Source organism: Corythoichthys intestinalis, chromosome 11 (assembly GCF_030265065.1).
Source record: "Corythoichthys intestinalis isolate RoL2023-P3 chromosome 11, ASM3026506v1, whole genome shotgun sequence".
NCBI lineage: Eukaryota > Metazoa > Chordata > Actinopteri > Syngnathiformes > Syngnathidae > Corythoichthys > Corythoichthys intestinalis.
Genome location: NC_080405.1, coordinates 33306637 through 33331800, shown reverse-complemented (window position 1 = coordinate 33331800; position 25164 = coordinate 33306637). Strand labels below are relative to the sequence as shown.

The 25164-nt window shown below is 39.0% G+C and overlaps 2 protein-coding genes across 4 annotated transcripts in view; one reads left to right on the top strand and one right to left on the bottom strand.

The window, feature by feature from the left end:
- polr1d (RNA polymerase I and III subunit D) overlaps positions 1-14001 on the top strand; it is a 22761-nt gene extending 8760 nt beyond the window's left edge. The window contains exons 5-6 of one of the 3 annotated variants that reach the window (XM_057850679.1): positions 737-828; positions 13577-14001. In XM_057850679.1, coding sequence (XP_057706662.1) covers positions 737-784 — 48 coding nt within the window. In that variant the 3' untranslated portion in view covers positions 785-828; positions 13577-14001. Of the gene's footprint in view, positions 1-736; positions 1407-13576 lie in introns of those variants that run through there. The other 2 variants (XM_057850678.1, XM_057850677.1) reach the window with 2 other exon arrangements.
- Positions 5231-25164, bottom strand: LOC130924237 (endothelin receptor type B-like). Its single transcript, XM_057850663.1, has 8 exons — positions 25002-25164; positions 15593-16116; positions 9987-10099; positions 9696-9900; positions 9356-9505; positions 8797-8930; positions 8581-8689; positions 5231-8319 (listed from the first exon to the last, which is right to left on the bottom strand). The coding sequence occupies exons 2-8, from the start codon at positions 15977-15979 to the stop codon at positions 8179-8181; spliced, it is 1239 nt and encodes a 412-aa protein (XP_057706646.1). The 5' UTR covers positions 15980-16116; positions 25002-25164; the 3' UTR covers positions 5231-8178.

Sequence of the window (25164 nt, the reverse complement as noted above, 5' to 3'; positions counted from 1 at the left end):
AAAGTCTGATCCAAAATGTGAGCTCTTCAGATCTTTGAGGGATTTGGGGCTGCTTGGCAGGAATGTCACATCACAAGTCCAATGTATGGAAAGGCACACTTTGATGTTGTTGGGTTTGGAAGTACGTACTTTGATGAGGCTGGGATAGTCACAAAGCTGCATGATATTATCTGTATGACCTCAACGATTTGTTTTTGAAAACAATTAGCGATCTTTGCTCAATGAGTCCATCTTAGAAAGTCACAAACATGACTTGTTTAAAAAAAATATATATATATATATTTTGGAGTAGATTTCTATTATATATAACAAAATACATAACTTTTTCAAACATTTCCTGGAAAAGCCTCAAAGTCAAAACTGCCTCATTCAGAATTAAAAGCAGTGGTAGGACACATTGATCATTTCTGAATCACATTTGTTTTAGCTATAAACCCTACAAGTCAAGGTATTTACTTGTGGCATGTGAGCTTGGGGCAAAGTAATGACTTTCCAAATAAATATAAACCGAATATAACAGATTTGCAAGTTATAGATGGCATAAATGGTCATTACAGTTTTACGTGGAATAGGGACCGAGCAACCTATGAATTGATACTGTAGTTTAAACTAGAAGCTACCAACTGGAGGATATACACCCCCCTCACACACACACACCCACACATACCCAAGCATATGCTCAGGCACAACTAATATTTTCATATGATTTGCAAATGAATCTTTTCTTTGGTTTCAGGAAAAAGTAAATGAGTTCAAAGAGAAGCTGGAGGAACCCATGGAATGAAGACCATCAGCCCAAAGAAATCAACATATGATCCTGTGTATACAGTATGTCTTATTTATGTAGTGTAGTTTTATACAGTTGGCAAAAAATAACAATGAATGAAATGACCCTAAACGTAACAATGCAGTGAAAGGTAATGTATTCACATATATCGAGTATAATTTCTTCAATTACACCAAGACAATCATTCTTTTTGGTATTTTTTTTTTTTTTATAACATAGCATTGATGTGATTCTTGGAACAAAAAATGTTCTCATCTGTTCTTTTGAAGAGGTGTTTGACATCTGAAGGAAACTTTGGATCTTAAGCTATCAATTAGCTGAAGAATGTGTCTTGAGCCGCCAAGACAGAGGCCTAAAAAGAATGATGGTAGTGAAGCATCCACAATACCAGTTAAGATATTTGGGTTTTAACATGAATGTCCCACTGTTGGTTACATGTATAAAAAAAATAAAAAATGTATGGCCGCATGTGTGGCTTGCGGCAAATCGAACTTTGGAATTATTGTTTCCAAAAAATGGGAATTACATATGCAGTTCCAACTGTTTTTTGTTTTCTTTTCATGTTTGGTGTATTAATGCACTCAGAGGCCTTTTAAATGCCTAATCTACATCTTTGATGGGCATCTCCTGAGGTGGAGCCAGAATGAAACAGCATTTAACCAGGAGCGACGTCTTGCTGTTAGCGTCCAAGGAGTAACTGTCCAACTTTTCAAAAAAAGAATTGTATATTGGATAAGACTATAAGAGGCTTGTCATTTTTAAATTTTTTTTATGGCCAAGGACCTATGTCATATTTTACCAAGCAACACTTCCTTATCGTAATGCCTCAAACATTTCCCATTTGAGCTTGCAATGGAAGATAACTACCGTGTGCATCTATAAAAACAATGTCTATTATTTATTGTTTTGTAAACCTTAAGCTCATATGCGCTTGAAAATAACTAATTTCAAAGAAGTGCAAAATTATTCATCCATTAACCGGCAGGCCAATTTACACGACTACAAAAATTGCTCTGATAGGGCAGGAAGTTTCCAAAAGTTGAGCGACATAAGAAAGTTTAGCGATGTGGTCGCTATAAAATGATCCCTCGCTACTTTGCGCTTTGAGCTTCGCGCCCTCAGTCCATTGCAGATGTTTTTACAATAAAAAAAACAATACAGATGAGCGGTCCTGAGCCGATCGCTTAGTCTCCTTCTCGCTCGCTCTCTCCCTCCCTCTCCCTGCTCTTTGTTCGTCAGACAGGCAGTGCACGTGCACTGGAGTTGTTTATTAAAGTTAACGATGATTGACAGATGAATGTGTTTGATCTTGCCAGAGTCACAAATTTCAGAAGTTCCGCATGCATCAATCATCGTTTAACTTGTTGAACAGTTGCCGTGGCAACTCATTGTGTGTAAGTCAGCAGCTCCAAATGGATATGAGTCGATTAACTCAATGAAGCATTTAATAAAGTCAAGCATGATTCTACTGCTACTTTATTCTTGTTTAAAAATAAGCCCTCCCGGATGACCGAGCTTCTCACCCTATCTCTAAGGGAGAGCCCGGGCACCCTTCGGAGGATACTCATTTCGGACGCTTGTATCCCTGATCTTGTTCTTTCGGTCACGACCCACAGCTCATGATCATAGGTGAGGGTAGGAACGTAGATCGACTTGAAAATCGAGAGCTTTGCCTTTCGGCTCAGCTCCTTCTTCACCACTACGGACCTGTGCAGAGTCCCCATTACTGCAGATGCTGCACCAATCCGTCTGTCGATCTCCTGCTCCCTCCTACCCTCACTCGCGACCAAGACCCCAGGATACTTGAACTCCTCCACTTGGGGCAGGCTCTCATCCCCAGCCCGGAGAGGGCACTCCACTTTTTTCCGACTGAGGACCATGGTCTCGGATTTGGAGGTGCTGATCTTAATCCCAACCGCTTCACACTCTGCTGCGAACCGCTCCAATGAGAGTTGGAGGTCACGGCTTGATGAAGCCAACAGCACCACATCATTTGCAAAAAGCAGAGATTCAATGCTGAGGTCACCAAACCAGACCGCCTCAACACTTCGGCTGCGCCTATAAATTCTGTCCATAAAAATTATGAACAGAATCGGTGACAAGGGGCAGCCTTGGCGGAGTCCAACCCTCACTGGGAACGAATTCCGACTTACCGCCTGCAATGCAGACAAAACTCTGACACCGGTCGTACAGGGACCGAACAGCCCTTACCAAGAGGTTCGGTACCCCGTACTCCCGGAGCACCCCCCACAGGACTCCCCGAGGCACACGGTTTAACGCCTTCTCCCGATCCACAGAACACATGTAGGCTGGTTTGGCGAGCTCCCATGCACCCTCGAGGACCCTGCCGAGGGTGTGGAGCTGGTCCACGGTTCTACGGCCGGGACGAAAACCACACAGCTCCTCCTGAATCCGACATTCGACTTGCTGACGAACCCCCATTTCCAGCACCCCTTAATAGACTTTACCGGGAAGGCTGAGGAGTTTGATCCCTCTATAATTGGAACACACCCTCCGGTCCCCCTTCTTTAAAAGGGTGACCACCACCCCAGTCTGCAAATCCAGAGGCACTGTCCCCGATGTCCACGCATATTGTAGAGGCATGTCAACCACGATAGCCCCACAACATCCAGAGGCTTTTGGATTATGTTTCTTACTAGCTAAAGTGAAAATTATATTGATATTGTTAAAACCAATCGCAATGTTTAATATTTTCTTATAATTTCCAGTTTCATGCTAAAAATTCCCCACCTTCAGTTGAACACACTCTGACAGCTAACTCTTGACATGAGGTACTACAACAAAGCTGCAATAAATACAGTATACTGTAAAAAAAAAAAGAGAAAAAAAATCTGTCGAAAACTGCTTTTGAAACAGTTTTGAAAAAGCTACATAAAACATTCATGTGTTTGGTTTATACAGTTTATACAAAAAATGTGGCCTCACTAAGAGTGGTATTTGTACAAATAATTTACTTGGATCACTCTTAAGCAGTGGCAACACTTCAATACCACCAGTAAAATAAGAAAACACCCGTATCTAACTTAAACAAAAATTTAACCACTAAGTCCATGTTTTCACGACAATGATCTTACACAGTAACGCAAAAGTGGCGTTTTACCGTTATTTTAATTCCGCATTTACACGGCCATTAGGTGTTGGAGAAACTGCCTGCACATGGAGGCGCAAAAGTGCATGAAAACTCCAATTTGCTGATGTAGTATGCATTCCGAATGTGCAGTTGGCATCACCACCAAAATTTAATTCCTGCATGTGACCATTCCCTTGTGATGTTTTCTCTTTTGTCCTGGTCAAATAATATTCTTATATGCTTTAAATGAGTTTCTGCAATTAGAGTAGTGAATAGTTGACAAGATTCTTTATCAGTGTATCATTAGTTCATTCCATATCTGTTTTAGAATCCAAAATCAGAAAATGAATAACGGGTTCTTATTTTTATTATCTGTAATATTATATTTATTCGTTACCCATTTTCCGATTTTGGATTCTAAAACAGATATGGAATGAATGAATGATACACTGATAATTCTTGAATAATGTTGAACGCAGTTAGGCCGTGTACAAGGTCGCTACGTTATATGTTTTCATACACTGTTGGACTGTCCGTGTGCACTGACATGATCAGTATCTTCACCCCCTTGACTGACAAATACGTTGGAGCATTATTGCCACATACTGTTCCGGAGTACAAAAGTCAGTTGCTGTCTAGACCATGACGACGAGAGGAGAGCGTTATCAAGATTTCCGCTCTGGAAGGCGTTTTCAGTCCCCCTCAACGCTGTCGCCCTGTAAACGATAGGGCTCGCTGGAAAGGTTTTTGCATTGTCACCCTCGTTGTCGTAGAAACAACCCCTAAAGAAAGGGTCTCCAAATTGGTCCTCAAGGGCTGCTGTGGGTCCTGGTTTTTGTTGCAACCGATTGAGCACAGACATTTAAACCAATAAGGTTGCTGCTAAAACAATCAGCACATAACTGCAATTTAACAGATTATAGTTGTAAAACACCAGATTGATGTAAAGGTGTTCTCTTGTTTTGCGGGAATGAAATCCTGCACCCACTGTGGCCCTTTGTGGAATAGTTTGGAGACCACTGCAAAAAGATTATGAAAAAGAAAAAAAAAAACAACAACAATCACTAAACTACGTATACTTTGAAATCCATATTGCAAAAACCAGCAATTTTAAAATACTTATTTCCGCCTTCTTTAGTGAGACATGTCACTAGAATGACAAAAGTAAACACAACAAGTTTTGGTCCTGATGGGGCAGAATGGGTGAGGCCATTGTGGAAATGGGAGTTGCATGGATGAATTGGTGCTTTCAAAATCCCAAAAAGGAAGTAAGATCCATGTGGCTCTCATTGGCTCAATAAATATATTTCCACTTCTCCAAATGACACGCCAGATTAAACTGAACTACGCAGTGAATTTATGTCACGTTTAATAGAGTAGCTTCTATTTTTAAATGCACGGAAGTTAGCACCTGCTTAGCACAATTATCCAATCAGGGATTGAACCACAGTCATTTGTTCTTCTAAAAATGCTGCTAAACTTTTTGTAACAGCTGGGCAAAGGCGCTTCTTATCGTCCAACAATGCAGTGCACAAAGAAGGTAAATAAAGACATAATTAGATGAGTGTGGGAGAACTTTTCTCTCACAAGTCCACTTCGGATGCTACCATCAAACACTGACATCATGATATCAAATCTGGACAAAAAAACAAAACAAAAAAAACCACAGACGACTCCAATATCTTGTAGAAGTGTCGGCACTTTTATCACATTTGCATTTCATTGATGTGTACCATCCATGTCTTCTACCTACTTTGTCCATAGGGTTCAGGACACTCTTGCTACGGCTATTTAGTAAGTCTTTAAAACATGACTTCCAGTCCACACAATATATTTTATAGTATGACGAATATAGAAAAATATGCTCCATAAAGATGTATAAACATGAGCGAAAAAGTGTTTCTTAAAAATAAATCGCAGTCCTTCGCAACTCATTAAAAAGAGCTTATAAATTGGTTTCTTTGAAGTGATTTCCTGCTGTGACTTACGGGGCAACCAGGCAGTCACAGTGACAGCAACAATGCAGTGGCCGCTCACCACATGAGGACCATTTTAACAAATTTTGCCTTGCAACAGACACTGTCGTAAGATACCATTTCATAAACAGTTTAAACAAACAGGGCTTGAATAATTATTTTAGCCATTTCTGTCACAAAATGACTATTATCTGGTACATTCAAATACAGTTGTGTGGAAAAAGCGGTTGGTCCCCTCATGAGATCTTTTATCTTTATTCGTTGCATGTTTGTTTAGTAATGATGGAAAAATAAAGAATACAAAGAATAAAGACTGCACTTTTTTTTAATCTTGTCTTTTACTAACGTGTTTGATAATGGAAAACATTTGAGTTTAACAATGCAAAAAAAAAATAATAAATAATTGAGTGGACAAAACACTTTTTCCACACCACTGTAGTTGTCCTCCACATCAAGCAGCGTGATATCACATTTCCTCTGGTAAATTGCGTTGTTAAAGGCACATGGACATAAAGACTTCCTAGTTTTAGATAGTGATTCCATTTAGGTTAAAGAAGCATGATTAGCATTTCTAGAGTAAATAGATCATATTTTCACACTTTGCTTCCTATTGGAAGTTATAAAAAGCTTCAGCATAGTTATGTTTTTTAACTTACAGTGCTGGCCAAAAGTATTGGCACCCCTGTAATTCTGTCAGATAAGGCTCAATTTCTCCCAGACAATGATTGCAATTACAAATGCTCTGGTAGTAATATCTTTATTTATTTCGCTTTCAATGAAAAAACACAAAAGAGAATGAAAACAATTAATCATTATCATTTTACACAAAACTACAAAAATGGGCCGGACAAAGTATTGGCACCCTCGGCCTAATACTTGGTAGCACAACCCTCAGACAGAATAACTGCGAACAACCGCTTCCGGTACCCATCAATGAGTTTCTTATAATGCTCTGCTGGAATTTTAGACCATTCTTCTTTGGCCAACTGTTCCATGTCTCTGAGATTTGAAGGGTGCCTTCTCCAAACTACCATTTTCAGGTCTCTCCAAAGGTGTTCTGTGATATTCAGGTCTGGACTCATTGCTGGCAACTTTAGAAGTCTCCAGTGCTTTCTGTCAAACCATTTTCTAGTTGTTTTTGTATGTTTTGGGTCATTGTCCTGCTAGAAGACCCACGACCTCTGAGGGAGGCCCAGCTTTCTCAAACTGGGACCTACATTATGCTGCAAAATTTGTTTGTAGTCTTCAGACTTCCTAATGCCATGCGCACCGTCAAGCAGTCCAGTGCAGTCCAGCAAAGCAACCCCAAAACATCAGGGAAACTCCGCCACGTTTGACTGTGGGGACCGTGTTTTCTTAGAAGGCCTCATTTTTTTCATGTAAACTCTTATGTTGATGCTTTTTCCCAAAAAGCTGTACTTTTGTCTCATGTGACCAGAGAACATTCTTCCAAAACGTTTTTGGCTTTCTCAGGTAAGTTTTGGTAAACTCCAACCTGGCTTTTTTATGTCTCTGGGTCAGAAGTGGGGTCTTCCTATGTATCCTACCATAGAGTCCCTTTTCATTCAGACGCCATCTTTCTTTTCTCCATGCTCAATGTGGTACACACAAGGACACAGGACAGAAGTTGAGTCAACTTTAATCCATTTTAACTGGCTGCAAGTGTGATTTAGTTATTACCACCACCTTTTATGTGCCAAAGATAAGTTACTGGTGCGGTTAATTACACAAATTAGAGAAGCATCACATGATTTTTCAAAGGGTGCCAATATTATTGTCCGGCCCATTTTTTGAGTTTTGTGTAAAATGATAATGATTTAAATTTTTTCCCCATTCTCTTTTGTGTTTTTTATTGCATGCAAAATAAATGAAGATATTACTACCAAAGTATTTGTAATTGCAATCATTTTCTGGGTGAAATTGAGCATTATCTGACAGAATTGCAGGGGTGCCAATACCTTTGGGCAACATTGTATGGTATGGCAGCTTTTTACATCAAGGTTACTGTGCATCTGCAATTTAGCATGAAATATTCCTGTACAGACATTCACGTGTCTTTATAATTCTTTTTAGTGTCCACTGAGCAATATTCATTCTCCGAAGCCACGGTGTGAAATGTGAAGGGATGATGAAAGCCTTGGTGTCATCCCTCTGCAAGTCCAGTTTGGGCTGATCCTTGGATTTCTTTGCGTCCAGTTCAGTCTTCAAGTCATAAAACCTTCTACCTACAGTAACTCTGCTATCCCATATGTTGTCATTGCAAACAGTTGCATGGGGTTTACAAAAAAATGAAGCAGATTAAAAGATTAAGTGTGCATGTGTGTTTATGAGGAGCTCGTGTATTTCTGGCTGGAGCGGGAGCTGGAGCGATCTAGTCCATTGCCATTGCAAGAGCCCTTCCAACCTGGGCCAGAACCTCGTTCATCCAGTGTCGAAGTTCCATAGCACCAGCAGCAGAGGCAAGACTGCATGGAGAGAATGGTTATTAATGCAGGAAGGTTTTCACTTGTAGGAAACCAATGAGTCAGCCCGAGAGGACTTTCTCATGCATTGACACACAATGGAAAGTGTTGACTTGCTTTTGCTGTGACAACAGCAGAAAAACAAAACAAAACCAGCTGTAAGCACCTACGTCACCTGCGCCATGTTGTCATTGTAATCATTTGTTTTTGTTATTTGCATTTGGCTGGATAGATATCCTGTTAATTTTGTTTTGCCATTCTTACCTGGAAGCAGTTTTTGAACTTCTGACTCACAAAATAGAGAGCAATGGGGTTAATGCAGGAGTTCAGGGAAGCCATGTTGATGCCGATGTAATCCATCAACAAGAGGAAGCTAAAAGTTGTGGGGTGGGGTGTGGTGACAGGGGTTTGCAATGAATTCAACAGGAAGTCACCACATGGAGAACAATGAGTTCTCTTGACGTAAGGTATTTTGCTTACCTGAGTAGTTCACAGCGGTTGGGGTCATTTTGGTCATAGACTGTTTTCATCAGGATACGGCTGAGGTGAAGCGGAAGCCAGCAGAAAGCAAAAATCAACACGAGGCAGAAGACTGTCTTGGCCACTTCCCTTCTCTAGAAAAAAACAAAACGACACTGAACTTCAGGGCTTTTAGGTTGACCTTAGCTGCTTGAGGTTAAAATGTCTCACAATATTACAGAGGGCTACGATATGATTCCCCCGTCTATCACAAAGCACCGCCATCGTCAAGCAACGTTAAGTATATTTTCTTTTTTGTACTCTGACTACGTATGGAGTACAACTTTTGAATCCGTATCCTTCATGAAAAAAATCAAATGTACAGTAGGTATCGGATACGACGTGTTGCTGCTCTGCTCTCAGATATGCAATACAAATAGTCTGAATAAAGATACTAAAAAGATACTACTAAATTTGCACCAGCATTACGCTTTTTAATAGTAATGTTTAATTCAGAATCAACAAAGCATGAAATAATCATTTCTCTCACACCCAATAATCACAATTCTTGCAGTCATACCTGTTTCATATGGTCGTTGAGTGCAATCCGCATGCCTTTCTTGCGACTTAGCATCTCGCAGGACATGAGGGTGTAGAAGATTCCTGTGCAGGCAAGCGGTAGGCAGAAGTAGATGCCAAACAGCCACCAGTCTTTTACGTCTTGGTAAAACTTGAACAATGTAAACACTCAGAGTAAGTGCATTTTCCAATTGATGTAATGCAAACAACTCTAAAGAACGTATCCAACTGCATATTCAGCATTAATTTTATTTAAAAACTTTTGGTTTTTCTAGGCATGATATTTATTTTCAGATCATGGAGTAACGTTATTGGTTGGGATAATGCCTAGTACGACTTACATTTATAAAGTTTGATTTCTGCTCTGGATGAATCAGGCACGCACGCAACTTGTTGCCTCTGTACGGCATCTCCAGCATGTCGAATGCAAGTGCCTCAGGTACTGCTAGCAGCAGAGCGATTACCCAAATGAGTGTCACCTCCACTGCTTTCCACACAGGGATGCCCATCCCTTTCACCCTGCTCCATGATGTGACTGCATGGTAGCTGCGGATGTATTGCATACACATTTGGTTCAGATACTTTGAGCACTTCAGTTCTGCAGAGCTGTTATGAATTACGAGTATACGCACCGATCCACACTTAAAGCACACAGGCTGAAGACGGTAATACCCACTGAGGCTTTTTGGATAAATGGGATCATCTTGCAGACATACACTCCGAATGGCCAGTCCGCCGCTATTAACTGTGGATAATGATCAAAACAGACAAATTTGCGGTTAGGGAACAGTTCATTACATTGGGGCTAAATTCTATTCCTCTGTGTTTCCTCTATTGTATGAAAGTTAAAGCCAAAACTAACAGTGCAGGGAGTCTCCTTTCAGATGAATTATTTATCCTAAGGGCTGATCATATCAGTTCAACATCAGGGCAATGTCTCAAGTTATTGTGTTTTGAATAAAAAAAGCTCAACTTTTCTAAACCTTAATGGCCTTTTTAACACACACTGTCAGTAAACCTCATTTTAGAGTGAATCCCACTTATATGACTTATATTGACGACACAGAAATAACACAAGTACTAGTTGTACTACCAGTAGTAGTACTAGCGTTCAAGATTCAAATAAATCTTTTTTTTTTTTTTTTTTTTTTGTGGAACAGAACATCTTTTTTTTTTTTTTTTTTTTTTTTTTTATGAACATACTGTTAGATTCATAAATCATACTTATATATACAGTGGGGAAAATAAGTATTTAGTCAACCACCAATTGTGCAAGTTCTCCTACTTAAAAAAGATTAGAGAGGCCTGTAATTGTCAACATGGGTAAACCTCAACCATGAGAGACAGAATGTGGAAAAAAAAACTGAAAATAACATTGTTTGATTTTAAAGAATTTATTTCCAAATTATAGTGGAAAATAAGTATTTGGTCACCTACAAACAAGCAAGATTTCTGGCTCTCAAAGAGCTTCCAACGAGGTCTAACAAGGCTGCACTCGTTACCTGTATTTATGGCACCTGTTTTAACTCATTATCGCTATAAAAGACCCCTGTCCACACACTCAGTCAGTCGCACTCCAAACTCCACTATGGCCAAGACCAAAGAGCTGTCGAAGGGCACCTGACCAGAGACAAAATTGTAGACCTGCACCAGGCTGGGAAGACTAAATCTGCAATAGGTAAAACGCTTGGTGTAAAGAAATCAACTGTGGGGGCAATTATTAGAAAATGGAACATATACAAGACCACTGATAATCTCCCTCGATCTGGGGCTCCATGCAAGATCTCACACCATGGCGTCAAAATGTTAACAAGAACGGTGAGCAAAAATCCCAGAACCACACGGGGGGGACCCAGTGAATGACCTACAGAGAGCTGGGACCACAGTAACAGAGGCTACTATCAGTAACGCAATACGCCACCAGGGATTCAAATCTGCACTGCCAGACGTGTCCTCCTGCTGAAGAAGGTACACGTCCAGGCCCGTCTGCGGTTCGCTTGAGAGCATTTGGATGATCCAGAAGAGGCTTGGAGAATGTGTTATGGTCAGATGAAACCAAAATAGAACTTTTTGGTAGAAACACAGGTTCTCGTGTTTGGAGGAGAAAGAATACTGAATTGCATCCGAAGAACACTATACCCACTGTGAAGCATGGGGGTGAAAACATTATATTTTAGGGCTGTTTTTCTGCAAAGGGACCAGGACGACTGATCTGTGTAAAGGAAAGAATTCATGGGGCAATGTATCGAGAGATTTTGAGTGAAAATCTCCTATCAGCAAGGGCATTGAAGATGAGACGTAGCTGGATCTTTCAGCATGACAATGATCCAAAACACACAGCCAGCGCAACAAAGGAGTGGCTTCGTAAGAAGCATTTCAACGTCCTGGAGTGGCCCAGCCAATCTCCAGATCTCAACCTCATAGAAAATCTGTGGATGGAGTTGACAGTCCGTGTTGCCCAACGACAGCTCCAAAACATCACTGCTCTTGAGGAGATCTGCATGGATGAATGGGCCAAAATACCAGCAACAGTGTGTGAAAAGCTTGTGAAGAGTTACAGAAAACTTTTGGCCTCCGTTATTGCTAACAAAGGGTACATAACAAAGTATTGATATGAACTTTTGGAATTGACCAAATACTTATTTTCCACCATGATTTGCAAATAAATTCTTTAAAAATCAAACAATGTGATTCTCTGGTTTTGTTTTTCCGCATTCTGTCTCTCATGGTTGAGGTTTACCCATGTTGACAATTACAGGCCTCTCTTTTCAACTGGGAGAACTTGCACAATTAGTGGTTGACTAAATACTTATTTGCCCCACTGTACATTAGTGTTGCACCGATACCATTTTTTGGGCCCGATACAGATAGCTAGCTGTGAAGTATTGGCTGATACCGATACCACTTTGAAATTATATATATATTAAAGGGGATCCAGTAGAACTTTTTATATGCTATGGGTGACACTAGTTAAATAAACCTTTAGCTCTCAAAGGCCAAAATAGTGCTAAATTCGTGAAACTAAATCATGTATAATACTAGCCCAACAGTAAGAAAGGAAAAATACAATGAATGAATAATTAATAAACTTTTTTTAAACCTTGAGTTTTGGCTCTCAAGGGCCAAACAGTGCAACTTTCATGAAAGTATAAGTAATAATAATTGACCACAGCATCCTCTCTCTATATCAGCCTCCCTCTCTGTGCACCAGCAGCAACACACACTTAGCCACTTAGCTTGGCTCATTTTGCTTAGTTCTACAGCACTTTTGAATAGGCTTGCCACCCGTCCTTTGAAATAAGGAATCCTTCCGAATTGGGAATTAAAAGTTGCGTTCCGTATTGAACCAATACAGAATATATATAAATAGATACATTTCTATTCATTTTAGGAGTTTTGGGAATGTCCCTTTTTTGTCGCCTGCACGGCTTTGGGCGGGAGGGGGGCGTCCCTTATTCTATTTCTGAAAGGTGGCAACCCTATTTTGGAAACCGGTCTCAAATTACTGCGGCATTTCTTCCAGTAAAAGACAATAAAAGTAAAGTAGACGAAGTGAACTGACTAGGGGTTGTTGCTCCAGTCCAGCCCCCTTCCTCTGGACAGCAGTCCTGCTGTTGCAGCCTCAAACTCTTTGTGTTCGTTCATATGTTTCGTCTTCAATTGTTTTATCAGGTCCGAGGTATTGAAACTGGCCGATTTAACTCCACCTCTCAAAACTTTCAGGCCGCAAATCTTGCATGCAGCCATTGATTGTAATCGATGGAATTTCTATGCTGAAATATTTCCAGACTGCCGCCATTTCAGCTGGTTTGTTTTTCCTCCATATGAAAAAGCTGCCCGACATTGTTTAAGAGCGGCTATTGGCCCGCTCTCATTGGTCTGGAGCAGGCCAATAGCGATAGCTGCTTGGCATGCAAAGTGGTCACATGTCATCACACAATAGAGAGTGTAGTGAGCGTTAGGAGAAAATAAAGGCTGCAGTCAAGTGTTATAATACTGGACTGGTAAATGGTATCGGCGCCCTCTTTGTTGGTACTCGCCGATACCAATGCCATCATTTCGGGCCGGATCGCCCCCCCCCCCTGCTGATACTGGTATCGGTATTGGTGCATCTTTAACTCATTTGCTCCCAAAAACGTATAAATACATTCTATTTTTAAATTGTTTCAGTGTCCTAAAGATGTATTTATAGGTCTTTTACGTTTTTTTTTTTTTTTTACAGAAACATCTCTGGGTTCTGATTCAATTTGGCTTCCAAGCACAAAGCTGAAAATCCATTTTAATGCAATAAAACTGGCCACTGGAGGGCAGTGGCGCAATTGGTAAGACCCGCAACCCGATTCAACGGCAACAAACGGCCGGGCCACACGGCCGGGGCGCCGGCGGAAGACGACCGAATGGAGAACAACCTAGAGGATGCCTGGGATGCCAGGCGCTGGACGACTGAGCAGAACGACCGGGACTACCAGTGCAGCGGACGATGCTGATCCATCTTTATGAGATAGGCGGCGATGAGGGAAAAGCTTACCCGGCTGTCATGGCCACAACAGCATCATCTCTCAGTTAGTTATGTGTAAATAAATTGTTACTTTGCTATCAAAAGCTCTATTTGTATTGTTGTTTATGTTATTTTGTAAAAAGAAAACATTATGCAGATGTTTGGGATGTAACTAAAGCAAAAAATACCTGTGTTAAAGTCAGTTATGTTTGAAATGTATGCTTTCACAAAAAGCTCAATTTCTCTGTTTTTTCATCAGAAATCGGAAAATTGCTCAAACTAAGCTATTTTCTAATGCTGATTTCTAAAGAGTGGAAAACGATATGAACTAACTTTTTGTTCCATCTGAAAGAACAGAGTCAAATCTTTTTTTGGGGTGGGTTCCATGTGCATATAGCAATGAAACAGAATTTTCTGTGGGCCTTGCAAAATCAGTCAAAATCCAGTAAAACGGCAGAGAGGGAAGGGGGTTGCACAGGTGAAAATGGCTGGGAGTGAATGAGTTAACATACATTCAAATATATACAGTATACATACATACTGTATGTCTACAAACAGTATACTGTATATTCCTTTCAGTTTATCATTTTTGACCAAAAACAAATCTTAAATTGGGATATGAAAAGAAGACAAGATGAATGTTATAAATCTGAAATATAACCAGGCACTGTGAACGTGACTGGCTTCCATTGCATTCAGCTGGATGTTTCAACACATATGGCAACAATGCACTTGATTAAAAATGACTGTTTTCATCTTTTTGAAACAATTGCTGCCAGTTAGTGCATCCAATAAAACCACAATTAACTACAGATTGTGCCAAGATGTAACCACGTCCACATAGGGAATTTAATTTAGCATTAAGACATAATGAATTAAATACTGTCCAGATGGTAATAAAACAGTGAGATGTCTTGGTGTAGTGAAAGCAGTTGTTGAAATGTTGAACAGACCTTTACAAAATGTAAAAATGCTACTTAATTTTAGTCCCTGTAGGACTGACAATAATGTGCCATGATTTTGGACACTCATTAAGATATTTTCTGTTTTAAAAATAAAGGTTATATTTTACTTGTCTTGGCTATGATCTCACTTTGTGGAGCTGTGATAAAAATAAAGATTGATCCCTTAGAATTAGTTTGTTGAAGTTTGACCTTTTTAAAAGACTACATTGACTATAGACTTGTGAGCAAAAATACAGTTTCCCTTTAAAATGAATGACTTTCTGTTTGCTTTATAAAGCATTGACTTTTTTGTGTGTTTACCTCATGACAACTCATGAGGGCTCTTAAGCCAATTGTGTTAGGGCTGTTATGTGTAAGGAGGTTTATGACTAGTGAGGAAATGGACTGCTATTTTGAACCAGAGAGAGAAAACAAAGATTGATTCAGAGACCCCATATTTAATTTTATGCTGTGTGAGACTGTTTTACTTTTTTTTTTGTAATGTAGAAAACAAATGTCTGAAAATTACAGTAAATAATATTATTACTGAATATTCTCATTTATCCAGGTCAGTTCATTTACAGGACATTGAATTGAACAACGACTAAAGCTAAAATTGCAGCTAAAAAAAGGTTGTCAGGAGCTTTACCACATCATGTACTGTATATCAGAGATTTGTCTTCCTCAAGAGTGGGTGTATTGGCTCTTTGATCATTCTGAAACCCTTAGCTGTGTTTGTGTCAAGGGAAAAAGAGCAGCAAAACCACCAACAGAAATCTAAAATAACACACTTTACCTTATACACGTTGATGGGGATTGCGATGATTATATAGAGCAGGTCCCCTAGTGCCAGGCTGCCAATCAGGACGTTGGGTCCATTCCTCATACACTTGTTCTTGTATATAATTCTCAGCAGTGTAGAATTGCCAATGATCCCGACCACAAAAATCAGACAGGACACAATGGTGTTGACATACTTGAAAGCATGCCTAATCTCCGTGGGATTTGTGCACATGGGTGGGAAGGAGCCCCTCGGACTGGTTGGGTGTGAGTGTAGACGAGGTATGGAAACATTATTCTTGAAGACTTCAGAAGTGTCAGACATAGTCGGGGAGTCCCGAATGAACCGAGACGTTCGAACCTCAGCAGCCATCAGGAAACAGAGCATAGCAATGGCCTTCATTGTGAAGCGAGGAAAGTCCTTTCACAGGGAGGTGTTCCCTCACTAAAAGGCACTCAGCAGTCGTTACATATAAGCTCACAGACCCATTTTCCACACTTATTAGCTTTTGGCCTGGATCCCTGTCCAAGTTCTTTGTCCTGCAGAAAAAAAAGACAAATCATCATGCAGGACAACCCGAAAAAATAGCTGTCTGTGTTGACAAGTGAGCTTTCAAAAATATTCGGAAGGTTATTACATCAATGCTTTACAGCGGCTGAAGCTTCCAGTAGAATCTTAACTCATTCCTTGCCATGTATGGAGATAGACGCCCAATTCATTTGAACTGGGGTGTTGGTATTGAATGATCACTGTCTGGGCTGTCAATGGCACTGAATGAGTTGAATAAAGTATTTGATAATCATGTTTATTGGAGCTCAACAGTTTGATTCTGTTTTTCTTGTCATTGGCAGTGAATGAGTTAATTTATCAGCCATTTTAAGATGCAGTATATAGTTATGTATTGTATCCCAACCCTTATGATTTTACTATGCACTAGTCTAGAACATTTCACAATTTTATGCATATTTTGATTAAATGTATTAAGTTATTTTGAGGTTTTATGAAGTTTTGGGCAAATAAGAGCATGCAATTTGAACAAGAGGGCTCCAGACTAAATTTCCTCCCACCCTGAGGAGCACAGTGGCCCCTAACATGAAATGGTGGTGTCAATGTAAAAAATATAAATGTGAATTGACATGCCGAATAAATTCGAATTTACTAGTATATATGTTTTCAATGGTTAACAGGTGCATTATTGCCCACAATTCGGTGTAAATGTGGAGAACGACTTTGTTACCATTCAAAAAAATTCTAACGAATATTTAAAATAAAAAATAATAAAAAAAAAAAAAAATTAAAAAGAAGAAAGAAAAATCAGCAAATGTATTTGTTGCAACGTACCAACTTTTATAATGATCCTTAAAGACCAAATGTGAATTTTATAACATGCCAAATAGGGTCACAATTAAAGTAATTAAGCATTGTCCAACAAATAAAGCATGAAAAAATAATTTATATTTTGTATATTTGACAAAATAATCGCGTTCCCGAAGTTCGAGCCTGAAAGGGGACGAACCCGCAAGTGATACGTCACACCGAGAACAGCGATGGCAGCTGTCCATACGGCCGCCATACAAAGCCCTTCAAACAATGATTCAAACAGTGATATAAGTGATAGATCGAGCGAAAGGGAGGAGATCCAAGTTTTTGAAGAGTTGGAGGAAGAAGAGGAGGTTGGAATTTTATGTTGGAGCCAGACGCTAATCAGGATGCAAACAATGTGCCTAGACTACCTGACATGGAATGGAGATAAGACCCATCGAGATTACAAGATTGGTAAGATATAGACTGTTATTATTTTCATGATTTGAAGATACAGGCATTTGCACATAATTTTATGTTTTTGTCTATCTGATGACGTCGTTTAAAAAAATAATAATAGTCAGACTTCATGTTCATTTTGGCAGATCCGGCAGCTCTCGTGCATATAAAATAATAATATGAAAACGTTGGGGGGAAAGAGGGAGATGAGTCGTTGATGGCTTGCTCCACTTTATTGTGGCAACAGTAAGAAAAAATAATAGCGGACTGCCGCCACATTCGACCGCGAAGTTTTGCTTCTCGCTCAACGCCCCCTCGCCTCCGACTACTCACAGCTCTCCAGTCCCAGCGTCTCTTAAATGGATCGTGCATAGTGTCTTGTTATGAGCTTTTTGTTGACAAAGGTATCGAACACACGATGTGCTGACAACTTTGTTTCTTTATTAACACATGGAGCTAACAGTACAAACACAGCTTGGGGCTCTCGGCAGGCTGTGCGGAGCGATAGATAGAGCCTGTGCCTCTCTATTACACTCCCGCGTCACGTGACCAAAACGAGCAACGTTGCGTGCACTTCAGGGTGCCTCGAAAACATTATATCAGAATATTACACGCAGTTTGGACATTACAGTATAAAATAGAATAATAATATGCATAAATTCATTTACACAACAAATCCCAAGAATTGCATGTAGTTTATGAAAATTAACGTCATATGAAAGAGTCGGAGATTTGTTGGTGCACTGAGAAGCTGGACTAACAAATCACACTCCTGACATTTAAAAAAAAAAAAAAAAACTTGAAATTTGCGGCATCTTGGGAGCAAGCAGCCAGGATCAAACGGTATTTCAACATGCCAAAAAGACTGTTGCATTTTCTGTCTTTTTTCAAAAAGAAGGAAGATGGTTCAAAACGAGTCAGAAAAGCACATAGAAAAGAAAGAAAAAAAAGGAAAGTCCCACAGCATGGCAAGTAGGCATTTGCGTTTGTTTTCAGCACCATTTTCTGCATAATGTATTTTCCGTAACTGTGTGCCGGCCCGTGAAGGGGCCATCGGACAGCAGAGTGGTCACGTAGCGGGAAATGAGAAGAGTGCGGCGTGAAAGTGAAGTTGGCGTTGCATGTTGCAGCAGTCCGCTGTTATTTTTGTTATTTGTTATTCAACTGTTGCCACAATAAAGTGAAGGAAGCCATCATTCACTCCTCTCCTTTCTATTTCCCTATTCAGGCTATTACAATATGTTCCGGGACCTGTCCACGTGCCGTCATCCCTGCGCTGTCATATGTACTTTGCGTGTCGGCACCTTATGATTTACAAATTAAGCACTGTTCCACAACAGTTGGCAGCTCTGCTTTGACGAAGTCATCAGTCATCTATCCAAAAATCACACTTACTTTTTTGCAAATCCTTGATCATAAGCAGACCGGTTGAGAAAGCAGGCATCTTCGAAGTCTTTGTAGCAGAGAACACGACTCGATGATGGCGTGAAATTCATTCGCTTAGTGCGAACAAACGATGTCCATTTACGTGCCCTGCTATCCTTCAGGCACTCATACAACTTTTTTTTAGATTGAGAACAATACACCAAGAAACAATGCAACAATACTGTGTGTATGGCGGACTTCCCTCGCAGTTCTTGTTGTGACATCATTTCCGAAGATTGTTGAAGAAAAGCATTTTCGTTGTCAAGGGCGTTGCTATGGGTTAAACAAAGAATCTGGAAGGGTTGCGTTAAAAAAAAAAAAAAAAAACGAAAATATGCTCATAATTGTTTAGCCATTGATATTATTCAAGAACATGGTTGGCCAAACTTACTTCACATTTGGTCTTTAAACACACTTTCAGTCACGTTTTTTCCGAATAGACTGAAAACGCTTAGGATGGACAGGACATAGCTTGGATATCCTGACTCACCAATAATACATGACTTCTAATTAAAGTCTAACACGGCTGTAATGAGTATAAATTCTTTAATGTGGCCAAATTATTCCTATTGAGGGGTTCATTGTATAGTATATAGGGCATTTTGATTATGTTTGGACATTTGATTGGCATTCTAATTGGAATACAAGGCTCCATTCATTCATTCAACTCTGTCGGCAGTTGAAGCCAGTTACTGTCTCTACTACGAATTGCAGTTTATATTATAATTAATAATTAAAAAATATAATTTTAATGTGTTTTCATAATGGAAAGGTGTGTTGTGTGCCTTTTCTTTACATGACCATGACTGAACGAGTTGAAGTGCTATAGTGCTTCTATACTTAAATTTTCATAAGTCCTTAAATAAAAAGTCATCTTGTTCTTTGAACATAATTTGTTCATTTGCTCATTAACATAATTATAGTTAGGCTACTTCAATAGCAAAAGTAACTCTTCAGATTACGATGCTATTTCATGTAAAAAGTGGGAGAATTGAAGTAACGTGCTATTGAAACTACTATCTGGTGTTAATTTTTGAGGTACTGTATTGTATTCATGACTTTTGGCATTCCATTAGTCAATTGCACATGTTTCTGAAGAAAAGAAAATGATCCTTAATGCAAACATTTTTTGATGATGAAGGGAACAGAAAGTGTTGCCATGTGTTTTGCAAAGGTAAATGTCAAACAAATGGAATGGTGATAATGATGAGACAAATTTACGAGTTGGATGGAAAACTGTTTAGTGTGCGCAAGTGGGTGTGTCATGTGTAGCCTTTTGCACTATTTGTCATCTCTCAGAATAAAAATGGTCTACCATAACTCATACACCTTATGAGCACAAAGTCTTACAGATAAAGTCAGTACATCACCAACTCAAATTTTAGTCTGTCTCGACTACAATGTTGCTCAACGCACTCACAGTACAGCTATGCACAATGTAAAGCCCGACAATTATAGCTAACATTGATGTCTGCCCTAATGTCCCAAACACAAAGGCCTGTTGTATTTGCACAGACAAAAAGACTAAATCACATGGATGAAGTCACGCACACATCACAGCAAGAAATGGGACACTTCCCCCCATCATTTTTTTGGTTGTTAGGTTTTCCCATTTTTGATGGCCATTTTTATTTTCAAGAGACAAGTGCTATAAAAGCAGTGTTCATACTTTAAAAAAGGAATTAGTTACAGTTACAAATTACTTCTCCCAAAAAGAAATTTAGTAATTCAGTTACCTCATTGTAAGCATAATTAGTTACTCAGCAAAGTAACTGATGTTACTTTTCATGTTCTACATGTTATTACATTATACATTCCATAAAAACTGATTGAAGAATAAAGACACTATATACAGTATTTTAGAACATTTGGTTCTTGTTTGGATCAAAAATGTTAGTCTGTTAAGAAATCACAAATGTAAACTGACCATTAACCAGTGCAAATCTCTGAAACTGTATGTAAGGTCAACTGCACAGTAAGCAGAATACTATCCTTAAATATTCCTTTAAGTAACAATATTAAATATTGAAAGTAATTCAAGTTTGAGAACGCCACCTTTGACATTCCCTGGCCCGTCGCCATTATCGCTGTATTGTTCTGTTTGCCAGATTGTGCAGTGAAGCAGGGCATGATCCGACCACCTAGCCAATCATCATCACGTCTGGTACGGTGTCACCACCCCCTTCCCTCCTCCTCCATCCTGCTCTGCTCTCTGCAGGCAGGCTGCCAGTGTGTGACAATATTAGACAACTCGTGCTTCATTCAACCAAATTGTAGTAACACCACCCTTCATATCATTGGTAACGGAAACGGCGTCGTAAAAATTGGAAACGTAATTGATTGGATTACAAACTACTTAAAAAAGTAACACCGTTAAAAATGCCGGTATGCTCCAACGCTATTATTGACATTAAACTCCGACAGTTTCCACTGTTTAACACTAAAAGTCCTGGGGGGTTTTATGGCTATAAAGAAAGACCACAAAGGCATCAGATGACCCCGATAACAAACTAACTACTTGGCTTTGTCAAACGATAGACCCCTCAAACAAGCAATCAAGCAGACAACCCCCCTACACACTCCTGTGGAGTCGCTGCCTAGGTGTGAAGGTTTTTTTTTACTCTGGATAGCTGCAGTTAGCATCTTGAATATTTGCAAATCCAGGGCTCCCTTGGCTTTGTCAAACACGGAGGAACACCGAGATGGCCACTGTTCTACAATATGATTGACATGGCAGCACTGAATTTTGTTATCTTTTTCACATGTTTTTTATTGAATAAAAAGCTTTTTTTGTGCAAAAAATGACTCGTGTTGTGCATCATCAGCTATCCATCATCAACAATATGACAATTATAGCTCCATACAGACAAGAAACAGTGCAACTAAATATTCTGAGAGATTGAGACAGCTGTTCTTTCTCAATGCTGTAATGTCAGACAGTCCTCTGCAACAAATCCCCACCAAAAAAAGTGCTCTGATATCTTCCCAATTTTGTCAAATCGTGCACAGTTCAATCACATTAAACAACCATACTGAGCAGTTACCAAACAATAAAACATACAGTAAAAAGTTTGTCCGCCCGATTGCCTGCCAGAACAGTCCACTGTCCGACAAAGCCAAGGCAGCCCTGCCCTGCAAACACTCAAGATTCTAATGGAGCGATCAAACTCTGTGATTTTGCGAGTGTGAATGGGGATAACGAATGAGGACCTCAGATCTCACAAAAGATATGCTGATTACTCTGATGACCCTTCTCTGGATACAAAAGTGATTTGTATCAACCGATCCACCTTTAGTAGTTCTATTGGATAACCTACATCAAAATGAGTACATGACCTGAAGTTTGCAATAACGATGAGCTGAGGTTGAAGTTTTGCAGCAAAGACATCACAGGATCGAAATGTCAGGTGCTGAGATATCAGCACAGAAAAGGTACATTTTTAACGCAAATTAGATTGTGCATGTTATATGACGGAGAAGTGGGACTTTAAAGTTACATTTCACAAGAAGGAGAACAAAAGGAAAACAACTATCTCTTGAATGGCGCCTTGACAGGTCTTCAGCCTGTAAAAATAGATGAATGGAAGGGGACTTTCAAGCATTTAAGCATTTAAAAAAAGAAGCATTTAAAAGAAAAGAAGTGGTGTGATTTGAGTTTTGCTAGGAAAGAACCTCTTAATCAACTCTGGCATCATCTGATTCATTGCTGTGCTGGCTCCAAAATTTCAAAGAGAAGAGCACTGTATATTTGCCACATCAAAAATGAATGAATAACCAATATTGTCATCCATACATTGCATTTTCATTTTGTTGTACTGTCTGCGTCATGATGTCTGAAGTCGCCAATGTTTCCTATTGGATTTGAATGGAAAACTGTTTATTAATACATACCAAATGACAAAAATTAAAATGTACTCTACAGTATAATGACATTTTTATTTTTTCCATGACTGACAGGTGAGGCTCTGCCTCCACTGCCTCGCCTGAATGCAAGTAGCTGGTGAAGAAGTATGAAGGAGTGAAAAGAGCACTCAAAAGTCTTCAGGATGACTAAGTATAACAGTTGAGACACCAGATGGCTGCAAGATGGCAGTGCATAAACACTAAATAAGAGTCAGACAATCCAACACGATCACCATATATGTACTAAACTCTAGCACGCTACATGCTCCATGGTGTTCATCGGGGCGATTCTATGTTTTGACTTTTACAGGCGCACAGCTCACAGAAAACCACTTTGATATTATGTGATGTCCTGGTGAACGGGACAATGTTTGGCACTCATCATAAATTAATACAATATACCAGGGGTCCCCAAACTTTTTCTTGTGAGGACCACATAACTTTTCCCTTCTCGGATGAGGGGCCGGGGTCAGTTTGTAACAGAAAAAGTGTGACGATTGCAGGAGTGCCTAAATGTAAAAATTGATTGTTTTTCAGAAAGCCACCATCAAATAAACCTTTCTGGATTCTTCACGGAACAAAAGTAAATAAAGTAACAATATAATATAATATAATAATAATAATAAATAATAATAACACTATTAATTAAATAGATAATAACAAAATAACCCTCTCTGGGTTCCTCACAGAAAAAATCCAGGAAATTAATAACACTATTGAAAAAAAAAAAAAAAAGTCGGAATGCGCTCTGGTATTGTTCAGGGGGCCGGACCAAATGTGGAGTCGGGCCCTATACGGCCTGCGGCCCGTACTTTGTGGACCCCTGCAATATACAATTCCATGTTCTGCTGGCGATTTTTAAACTTGTCATGGCAGCGCAGGATTTTATATATCAAATAATATTTATGATCAGCATCATAAATGTATCAACTGCTGTAGACATTTAACGATTTTTATGATTTATTGTAAGAAAAGCACAGACTTACGTTAACAGTTTAACCTCAATTTAATTTGTAATACAAATGAGTGTTTCATACTTGATGAAATGTAACTTTTTCAGTAGTAGACAAGACTGTTGTAAATGTTTAAAACCATGAGTTTGTTTGCTTCGCTATTTCATTACATCATAGCCATTAGATGGCAATGTGAGTTAAATAATGCAGTTGATAAATACTATTTTTTAAAATGAGGAATTATTAATTAGACTTGAGTTGAAAAAACAGGTGAGATATCTAAAATTTCTTTGGGTCATTTCCACTCAAATACGCATATGATTTTGTCGGATTTATTATGTAAGCATTTACTAAAACACATTGATTTACTATGTAAACAATACCTGGTTAAACATGTGAACTGCTAAACCATATATTTTTTAATTTTAAGATTGGAATATTGATTCAACATATATTTTGACAAAATGTATGATGCAAAAAATGGTTCAAAAACAACTTCAACATTAGCCTATCTGTTATAGTAAACAATAACCTTTCCATGTGTAAACGGGGAGAGCCTTCTTTTAGAGGTTTAAGTGCTTAATATTGGCAAATGCAATAAATGTCCCCTATAAAGATTGGTATGGTCTCTTCTGTTTATCTGTTTTTGCATTATACCTTTCACTGTCTCAATTGCCACCTCCCCCTCTTTGTGCTGTGATCCCCAAAATCCAAATAAATAACCACTTAAAAAAATAAAGGCAAACTCATTTTAATAGGATATTCAATTGAAATTCTGTTGCTATATTTCCAATCTCTCACCTTCACTTGGTTGAGTTTTTAATAGTTGTATTAGCTTTGCCGCATCAACATCAAATACTAGTCTTAATTTTTTTCCATTTTACAGGTGGTTTTGTTATTCTTGCAGACGGATACCTTTTCGTGCTCATTTTCTTAAAATTCTACTGAATATTATGATACTGCGCTCCTGACTCTACTTTGTGCGTGTGTACTTGTGTGAGTGCTGCTTAATTGTTGGCCACTGCATTGAAACAATCATGTGCGTGAAGGAACAAACACAACAACAAAAAGGGCACAGGGGTGGGGATTCAAATTTAAATGATTTTTTTTTGTTTTTTTAACCGAATTTTAATGAGCTCTATGGGCTTCTCTTAAAAGTCATATTAAGTCAGCATAACAATTAATCAACAGCCATCTTGTTTCTCTTTAGCAACTAAATACCTGTTTCTTCACATTTTTAATAGTGCACTTCTCCACTTCTATATTATTTTAGAAAAACAAAATGAAAGGTTATGGTAGAAAAAAAAAAAAAAAAAAAAAAAAAGAAACTAAATTAAGCTCTAAAACCTCATTTAAGCAACATTACAGCAATATCTACTTACCAGAAAATTATATTGCCGTGAGTTGAACACAGGTTAAAGTTTCCCTCTCAAGCTTCCAACAGATTTCCAGTAACTGTCTTGATGGTAAAGAAAAGTTGCCTGGGATCTTTGCGTAGTGTCCAGTAAGTCCTAGTGGTATTTGGCTCCTCTCCACTCCTCCTTG

Bases quoted from the DNA above. Each gene is read 5' to 3' on its own strand.
- LOC130924237 (XM_057850663.1), bottom strand. From the start codon at position 15,979: ATGAAGGCCATTGCTATGCTCTGTTTCCTGATGGCTGCTGAGGTTCGA. The intron at 8,690-8,796 runs GTAAGCAAAATA...CACAACTTTTAG, and splicing joins AACCGCTGTGAACTACTCAG to CTTCCTCTTGTTGATGGATT. The intron at 8,320-8,580 runs GTAAGAATGGCA...CTCTCCATGCAG, and splicing joins AGTTCAAAAACTGCTTCCAG to TCTTGCCTCTGCTGCTGGTG.